The sequence below is a fragment of the Octopus sinensis genome, linkage group LG17 (assembly GCF_006345805.1).
Source record: "Octopus sinensis linkage group LG17, ASM634580v1, whole genome shotgun sequence".
Classification (NCBI taxonomy): domain Eukaryota; kingdom Metazoa; phylum Mollusca; class Cephalopoda; order Octopoda; family Octopodidae; genus Octopus; species Octopus sinensis.
This window is the reverse complement of record NC_043013.1, coordinates 7,500,389-7,510,388: the sequence shown is the minus strand read 5'-3', so window position 1 is coordinate 7,510,388 and position 10,000 is coordinate 7,500,389. Positions and strand designations below refer to the sequence as shown.

Here is a 10,000-nt window from a genome sequence, read left to right as displayed (position 1 = left end):
ACAAGGCATTGGTCGGCCCGGGGCTATAGCAGAAGACACTTTCCCAAGATGCCACACAGTGGGACTGAACCCGGAACCATGTGGTTGGTTAGTAAGCTACTTACCACACAGCCACTCCATATAATCTATTTATGTGTGTTTTAAAGTAATTAAGTAACATTCATTGAAAGAACAGAAAAAATGATTCAATACAAATGCAGAATTTCAGAAATATAAACTAGAATCTCATGAATCATGCTGCTAATGTTTATTTTTACTGTTTAAATGTACCACATGTACTATTGACCTTTCGTTACTGTATTTATTCTGAGACGCTTTGTGTTTCTTTCAATTACTTTAAATATTACAAAGAATTTAGTATAGTAACTTAGTTATCATTAAGCTAATGTTAGGAACATTAATTGTGACTAAGGTTTGGTGGAAGGTTTTAATTCAAAACTTATGAAAACAAGACATTAGTACTACAGAGCCAGAGGCAGTTTCAGCCAGGTTGGTAATGAAAGGGTTAATGAATTTTCTTTCTGAATAAGAAAAACTTTTCATCCCAAATTTCAAAGCATTTGCTGTTAGCTCTAAAAGGCTTCATATCATTAGACATTAGTGCATTTGAAACAGTCATAACAGTATCATCTCTTGGTATTTTTCTATATGATCTCTGTACATTCTGCATTCAAATCGTGATGGGATCGATTTTACATTTGACACTTCTGGGAAGCGATAAAATAAGTACCAGTGATATACTAGGGTTTTGAAGCACTCCGTCGGTTACGACAACGAGGGTTCCGGTTGATCCGAATCAACGGAACAGCCTGCTCGTGAAATTAAAGTGTAAGTGGCTGAGCACTCCACAGACACGTGCACCCTTAACGTAGTTCTCGGGGATATTCAGCGTGACACAGAGAGTGACAAGGCCAGCCCCTTTGAAATACAGGTACAACAGAAACAGGAAGTAAGAGTGAGAGAAAGTTGTGGTGAAAGAGTACAGCAGGGATCACCACCATCCCCTGCCGGAGCCTCATGTAGCTTTTTTTAGGTGTTTTCGCTCAATAAACACTCACAACGCCCGGTCTGGGAATCAAAACCGTGATCCTATGACCGCGAGTCCGCTGCCCTAACCACTGGGCCATTGCGCCTCCACTACTAGGGTTACTATACTCAAGTAATCTTCTTAAGTAAAATGTGTGCCCGCAAGTGTGGGTTAGGATCATTTATCTGCATTCATCTGACTTCAAATATTGACTTTGTACCCAATTGTCTATGAACAGAAAGTGTTGCTATGCAGATAATTTCTTGTCCTTTGTGTGAGCAACACAACTTCATTTCATTCTTAGAAGTACTTGACATTGTGTTAGATCTATGGCAATAGTTACATATATTTTCCTGGTGAGAGTTGAAAATGTGAGAAGTGTTTGTAAAGAGTTTAGATCAATTATAACAAAAAACGATGAGGAACAATTATTTAATTGATTATTAATAAGGTCATTTATTAAGATTGATTATTATGTTGTTACAATGTTGAAGATGATTATAATGCAAGTTGTTACAATCTTTAACAAATATACTTTTTCTCGTTAATTACTCGGTGCAGGCAAGCTAAAACAATAGGCCGAGAACTTCTTTGTGAATGTGGGAAAATGTGGTTTCTGTTTTACATCTCAGCTTAGGTATTCTTTAGCTGTCTGAAGTAAGTTTGATGTTTGTTAATAAAATCAGCTTATTGTGTAAATAGGCACAGGGATTGCGAGAAAATTCATTTATGGAAAAGGGATTCATTTATATGAAAAGGGATCTACTGCCCTACTCTCTCTCTCTCAGAAGATGTCACATTGGATAATGTAATCAGGATTATTCTGTTTCTCCTTTATTTTTATAAAGTCCCAAACAAGGTGAAAAGCCACAGAGTGTAAGGGACTACGAAGGAGTAATTAAGACACAAAGAATGAATTTAGTTTAGACTTGAAAGAGTTCAGGTCACAAGAAGGGAGAAAATGAGATGGAAGAGAGCTCCAAATTCTGGCTTTTCAAGGGAAAAAGCCACAACTGTAGAAAGACTTCCTTATTTGCGGAAGCACGACAGCATTTGGATGGAGACACTGAGTTATGAGTCAGGTGAGATGGCATAAGGTGTTCTAGAACTAAGAAAATTCATTTGAGCACTTACTGTGGTAGGAGAGATAGAAAAGACTAAGACGTCATGTCACTGTGACAAAGGACCAATCAAATTACAGAATAAGAAAGAGAGAAAGAGAAAGACCAATCAAATTACAGACTTGCTTTGAACCCATTCGAGGAGATCTAAGTGACAAGAAGGATATAGAAAAGATGAGATGGCCACAGCTTGGATCAATGTTGACTTGGGGCTAAAAAACAATAACTCCCTTTGGAAAAGAAATCAAAAGATGAATAAACTGTCCATATCTTCCCAACACATATATACATACACACACATAAAACAACAATAACCCCCAGACTTCACCCTATTCTTTTGTCTCATTTGGAATGAATTTAAGGAATTGTTCAACATTGTATGAATCAGTTTTAATGCCAAGTTTTGAGGGTTTTATCAATGACCTTTTAGCAGTTTCTTGATCAGGTTCAGTTACAGCTTTATTTGAAAAAGGTCTCTCATCTGCATCTTCTGCAAAAGGCTTTTCAAAACATTGGTTGAATTGTATTTCCCTCGTATTAAATTCATCTTTTGTTTGTCTTTGAAAATATGAGCATGCTCTGAGGCCAAACACATGATCCCTGCTAAACAGGTTTGATTATATTTACATTTTACATGTGGTTCAATACCCAGAGATATTAATAAGGCACAAAACATAATATCAACTCCATAACAGAACTTGATCCAATCTCTCAAATAGAATATAAACTTGTTTGTTAATAAAATTAGCTTAATGAGTAAACAGGCCTGGGGATCATGAAAAAATTCATTTATATGAAAAGGGGTTCATTTATATGAAAAGGATTCTACTGCCCTATCACCCTCTCTCTGTCTCTCTCTCTCAGAAGATATCAATTTTGATAATTGCAATCAGAGATATTCTGTTTTTCTTTTATTCTTACAAAGTCCCAAACAAGGCGGAAAGCCACTTAGTGTAAGGGACTAAGGAGGGAGAAAATGAGATGGAATAGAGTTCCAAATTCTGGTAGTTCGAGGATAAAAGCTTCAACTATAGAAAGACTTACTTATTCGTGGAAGCGTCACAGAATTTGAATGAAGATGCTGTGAGTTACGAGTCAGGTGATATGGCACAATGTGATCTAGGACTAAGAAAATTCATCTGAGCACATCCTGTGGTAGGAGAGATAGAAAAGACTAAGTTGTCATGTCACTGTGACAAGGGACCAATCAAATTACAGACTAAGAGAGGAAGAGGGGGGAACCAATCAAATTACAGACTTGTTTCTGAACCTGTTCGAGGAGGTCCAGGTGACGAGATGGATATAGAAAAGATGAGATGGCCACAGCTTGGATCAATGTTGACTTGGGGCTAAAAAACAATAACTCCCTTTAGAAAAGAAATTAAAGATGTATCAACTTTCCATATCTCCCCAACACATATATAAAGACACACATAAAAAAATAACTCCCAGACTTCACCCTATTCTTGTGTCTCATTTGGAATGAATTTAAGGAATTGTTCAACATTGTATGAATCGGTTTTAATACCAAGTTCTTCTGAGATTTTTATCAATGACCTTTTAGCAGTTATTGGATCAGGCTCAATTACTGCTATACTTGCAAAGTATAGCTCTTCTTCATATTCTAAATGAAGCTTTTCAAGAAATTGATTGTATTGTATTTGCTTGGATTCATGTTTGGCTCGAATTAAATTCATTTTTTGCTCATCTTTGAAAATATCAGCATGCTCTGAAGCCAAGCATATAATCCCCGCTAAATACGTTTGACTATATTTACATTTTACATGTGGTTCGATACCCAGAGATATTAATAAGTCGCAAAACATAATATCAACTCCATAACACAATTTAATCCAGTCCCTCAGATAGGCTCCACCCATTCGTGAATTAATCTCACAAAGTTTTGGTCCCGTCACTGACATAATCATTTCCACGTTAAAAACGCCGCTTTCTAAACCGATTTCAAGACAACATTGGTAAGCAGCAACGATCAGTTGGTTCTGCTTTTCATCTGAAAGAATCGAAGGCAAAAGAGCTGCCGTTTCTATGAAATTGGGTAACCTGGTTGGACCGTTATCCGACACAAAAGCTGCGATTAATTTACGCTTATATATTATGATATCCACATCATGTTCGGTGCCTTGTAAGTAATCCATCAATATAAAAGAACGACCTAAAGATAGACCAACACCAGGCATTTCTAAGTCCGATAACTGTTGATAATACTGTTGGCACTCTTCTTCGTTTTGCACAAGTTTAACACCAATTGCACCTGATCCGTATTCAAATTTTAATACCAAAGGTAAGGAAGGCTTGTTGTTTTGGAAGATTTTGGAGATATCAGACTGTGTGTTAATTTCATAAACGTTTGAAGAATACAAAAACGTACGTGGCCAATGAGGAATATCTCCCTTTCGCTTCTGTAGCCATTTAAAAGTAAGGTATTTATTTTTTGCAATGGTGTATGCTTTATAATTTGATCCTGTTAGGTTCAAAAGTTCGCATATCGCTGCCACAAGACAGACATTTTCATCCCAGAAAGTAATACAGCCATCAATTGTTATACCTCTAGCTTGAAGCTTGGCAATAATTTCGGTGGCATTTTTATACGTCCGCTTTAAGTCAGTCAGATCATGTGGTACGAAAGTGATATCTTGACTCAAGTTTTTAGGTTTTTCTGCATTTACCAACACAATCTGCGGAATAAATTAACAAAAATGGAAACATGATTTGGGAAAATATAATACATAGAAATCTAAATTTACGATTGTTATTGCTGTTATAAATCTATTAGTTCTATGACCAACGAGGTTCTAGCAATTGACAGCCTGTAATTTTAAGGGCATCTGAGACCTATATTATCTAAATTCAATTGTCATCATCATCATCATCATTGCCATCTCCAGAGTCATCACCAATGTTTTTTCCTGGTGAGCATACATCACCCTTCTATAGTCTGTGTATGGATTCTGTCATTGTTTGGATCAACAAAATTGAGTGAATCGTTGATGACTTCATGAATATAGAAGTTGAAAAGACCCTCATAAGAAGCCCACCCATCAGATGTCAAACATGTTTAATGAAATTTTGGTATATCACTATTGTCACTTCTGGTAACTATTACAATTTATTTTCCCTATTTTATGACAGTAAACTGCTTATTAACCTGGGAATTCCCAGGGGTAAAGATGTTCTATTTAAACACCTTATTGAAATGCCATATTACTCTGATATAAGAAAGCAATTTTGTTATAACTTCCACAAAAGGTGTATTTTCCATCCCAATAAAGTACAAAAATCTGTCAGCTGGAGGAGGGAGAGATTGTCAGAGGTTGGCGAGAGAGGTTGTCGGAGGTTGGCGAGAGAGGTTGTCAGAGGTTGGTGAGAGAAGTTGTCGGAGGTTGGTGAGAGAAGTTGTCAGAGGTTGGCGAGAGAAGTTGTCAGAGGTTGGTGAGAGAAGTTGATGGAGGTTGTCAAGAGAGGTTGGTGAGAGAAGTTGATGGAGGTGTCAAGAGAGGTTGGTGAGAGAGGTTGCTGGAGGTTGGTGAGAGAGGCTGTCGGAGGTTGGTGAGAGAAGTTGATGGAGGTTGTCAAGAGAGGCTGGTGAGAGAGAATGAAGTCTTTCAAGTTTAAGATCGAAACCAAGAAAGTGCAATAATAAGGTTTAGCAGTTCAAAACTGTGAGTAGGGAAATGCAGAATTAGGTCCGCTGATTGTGAGAATCAAATATTGATTGCATTGCTAAAAACTAACAACTGTAAATGCAGGTGCTATGGGTTATTTCCCTTGGGTGCTTAAACAAAAAATATTGTGCAGGTGGTATGGGTTATTTCCCTTGGGTATTTAAATAAAAAATATTAGTTATATGTAGTAGATATAAGGATCCCTTCCAGGGGCCCTGTTAAATATTTTTTTTCAACAATCTAAGTATGTCACAAGGTTTCCCGATATTAGTTCTACTCATGTGTCAAGTTTCATCAAAATTGATAAAATGATGTTGGAGGAATTAGGTAACAAATCCACAAACAAACACACCCACAGACAGAATTTTCCACATGTAGTAGATGTAGAGTACCACTTACATAGAAAGCCATGAAACTATAATCCAAGGGAGATAAATCTGGAGTGCATAACACAAATAACTCAAAGCTTGTTGGTTCCCACATGACCATTCACTTTCACCCATTTTTGACAATCAAAAATATTTGAATTGACTTGAAAATTGAGAGGATTTATTGCTTGACTGTTATGCCAAACCAACTATTATAAAAAAAAAACAGCAAACAAGCCAGGAAATATACTTCAAATATTCACCTTAATTCCGTAGCCTCTGGTGTCCTTCAAAGTAAACCGTTTTCCGTACCCTCCATCACCGATGAAAAGAACAGTTTTACCTTTCACCAGAAAACGTTCGGATCTTGAAATCATGGTATTCACCAGTTCTTTGACAACTTCTCCAAGTTTGTCTCTATTGATGAATTCATTAATTTGGCAGTTTTTCAGGCAATCACGTCCATTCACTTCAATTAACACAGGTTTGAATTCTGACTGAGTTTTCTGCACTAAAAAGTCAAGTCCTGAAATTTTGAATGAAGATAATAAACTAAGTGTTCAGATCATTACAAATATAGATGTAAAAGAATGGTGTGTGTGTGTATATTTATGTGTTTATGTAAATACATGTGATGGCTAAGGTGCTAAACTCTTATGGGATTGTCATAAATGTGTGGTTTTGTACAATTCACTTATAAATACACACAAGTGTGAGTGACAACACACGAGCTTCAAGTTCTATGTCCCCTTCGCTATTACAATATGGTTCCAATGACACGATATGAGGCTATCAATCACTATGCAAGACTGCTGCATTTTCTGCTCAGTTTCATCATCATCATCATTTAACGTCCGCTTTCCATGCTAGCATGGGTTGGACGGTTCAACTGGGGTCTGGGAAGCCAGAAGGCTGCACCAGGCCCTGTCTGATCTGGTAGTGCTTCTACTGCTGGATGCCCTTCCTAATGCCAACCACTCCGTGAGCATAGTGGGTGATTTTTACATGCCAGGCGAGGCTGGCAATGGCCATGATCGGTTGGTGCTTTTTACATGCCACCGGCAAAGAGGCCAGTTGGGGCGGCACTGGCAACAGCCAAGTTTGGATGGTTCTTTTACGTGCCACCGGGACTGTTACCACAACTACAATTTCCATTGATTTTTGAGCAATTTCGATTTCAAAGAAAAATTATTGACAAAATAAGAATCAATCTATGATGTTTTATACTTTACCAATTATATCTGTCTGAGCACCAATTCCACCTCGTTCGTCTTCGTTAAGTGTGTCCTCAAAGGACATGATGGCTTTCAGAGTCCGTTCAGACATGCTGATCAGCTTGTTCTTGATGACTTTTATATTTTCTTCTGAGACATGCCAAGTTTTGAGAGATGCTTTCAATGACTGTGGGACAATATAGTCTTGGTTTATTGACTTGGAAATGCCACAGACAATCTGAAAACAATGAAAAGGTTTGTTTTACCAAGAAAAGGAAGAAGTACCAATGGTGGTAGGAGTAGTGGTTGCTTCTTACCTCCTACTACCATCATTATTGTTTTGCATGATCAGATTAAAGCTGATCTAATAGTGCATTCTTGCGGTGAGGGTTGACCAAACATAAGCAATCACATATATAATCACACACACACTACATATATCTCAATCACATACACACAAACAGTCACACATATATATGTATGTATATAAGTATATATATATATATGAAATACAAAATGGGACAAGAACGCAAAACATCCAGACAGCTAGGTGATACAAAAAGGGACAACAAAACATCCAGATAGACGATACAACAAGAACAAGGATGGGTCATTCAAAGCCCTCTATCCGCAGTCAAGTACCAGATTATCTTCTCAATTTCGGCTGATTATTCTTGAGATTGCTTCAATCTGGCCAGCCCCGAGGAAAAACTAAGCTAAGAGCATTAGATTCCTTGGAAGAAAGTAGCGAATGTATACAAAAACAAGGACAAAAAAATCGGACAAAGTTACACAAATATAAATACAATAAAAATACAATATAAATAATAACAGAACATAACAACAGGTGTCTTTCGACTACATACATACATACATAAAGACATACGTACATATCCTTACATACCTGCATATATACACACAGACACAAACGTAGACATACCAACAGAAAGAAACTAGCATATATACACAAATGCATAAACTTACATTCACATAAACATATTATACACACATGCCTGCACACACACACTTAAATAAACACACCAGATGTATATTCCCAAATATACATTTTCTTTAAACAAACAATGGTATGTGATTTGAGTAAGCCTTGGTTTCCATCTCTATCAGGCCAAGTCACCATGTAGAGATTCCCTTGTTGGTTTAATATTATTGGTTAGCGCGAGTTTAGTAAAAAATAGAATAGATAAAAATAAAAAGACTGCTTATTAGCTTATTAGAGCCCTTTGTTGTTTTAATGTTTTGTGGACAACTTGTTTTTACATACATGAGGATTCATCATGTACAGATATTAATATGGATTGGGTATTGTTGTGATATGTTGCAAATGTTACAAAGTCAAACAAACTAACCTTTGACACATGTGGAAGGTCATCTGATGTTCGACATACTGTTGTTCTAACACGAAAGTTGTAATCTGTTTCAATATAAATAAATAGATGCAAAATAAATAAAGTGAAATAATACTTTTGATTTGGGGGTGAGAGAGAAATAAGATATTGGTTTATAACACAAGCAGAAGGCCACAGATTTGGGATGAGTCAGAGGATAATTGATAATTTGATTATTAACATAAGCACATATGTAGTGGGGCTCTGAAAGGGGTCTTAGGGAATAGTCCCTGCCTTCCTGAGCCAGTTTTCCACCACATTTGTTAAAAATCATATTAGAGACCTTGGTCTTGAGACAACTCATGTCTAGAAACTGAGGTTGGGGGTAAACAAGGGCATGCTTTCCATAGAAAATCCAGCTCCAAGAAAGCCTCATGATAGCAAAGGAGAAAGGGCACCAGCCAACCCAACGGTTGGGATGAGCTGCACCTGAAAAAGGAGGACAACCAAAACCGGGAAAGATGGCTTTGAGGTAGATCCAGCCACCCCCGTTAACAGGGATAAAACCTGGATTTAAAAAACTGGATAATGATGATGACATGGTCAGATATTTGGAGGAAGTAGACAGTCGGTAAAAGTGACTCAAGTTCTTAGTTTATTGCCTCTCAGAAGAACCATGTCCTGAAAGAGAATATGGACATCAACAACAATTAACTAGCTGGTCTGTTCCAGAAGATCTTTGGTCTAAAGCCTAGGGATGACTTCCAGAAATCTCTGTCCTGGCAGTGCTACCAGGGGCATTGCCAGTTCAGGATAAACTCAACAGGCATGGTAGCACTGTCAGCTGGGCCTGCCTGAGATGTGTGTAGAATGAGGAAACCATCTGCATATGCTCATACAGTGCTCAAGCTTTTCTGGTTTCTTGAGTTATGTCAAACAGCCTCCATCATGTGTAGGATGGTTTGAGCTATTCGTCGACTCAGTCGTGAAGATTGTCCTGTTGGCTTCTTTTGATCAAGAAGAACAGGCAGTTTTTCTCTGACTGGTGGCTATGGTGAAAGAGGTTGTATGGTGAATGAGACTGAAAGGACTAAAGACAGATACCTTGAGCCAATCACTCATCAACTTTTTAAAGTTTTACTGCACAAAAGAAATCTACTGGAGATAATAGCTAAGTCTCCCTCAAATCACTCCCTGCTATTAAAAAGAAGTTACATTGAATATTAGAAAAAATAAATGCG

General features: G+C 37.4%; 1 protein-coding gene across 2 annotated transcripts in view; it reads right to left on the bottom strand.

Moving 5' to 3' along the window:
* Positions 1–1,463: 1,463 nt before the first annotated feature.
* The window catches only part of LOC115220883 (carnosine synthase 1-like), a 47,048-nt gene continuing 38,511 nt past the window's right edge, over positions 1,464–10,000 (bottom strand). For both annotated transcript variants that reach the window (XM_029791074.2, XM_029791075.2), the window contains exons 6-9: positions 8,781–8,845; positions 7,432–7,651; positions 6,463–6,725; positions 1,464–4,844 (exon numbers count right to left, since the gene is read on the bottom strand). In XM_029791074.2, the coding sequence (XP_029646934.1) occupies positions 3,609–4,844; positions 6,463–6,725; positions 7,432–7,651; positions 8,781–8,845 (1,784 nt within the window). In that variant the 3' untranslated portion in view covers positions 1,464–3,608. The remainder of the gene's footprint in view (positions 4,845–6,462; positions 6,726–7,431; positions 7,652–8,780; positions 8,846–10,000) is intronic.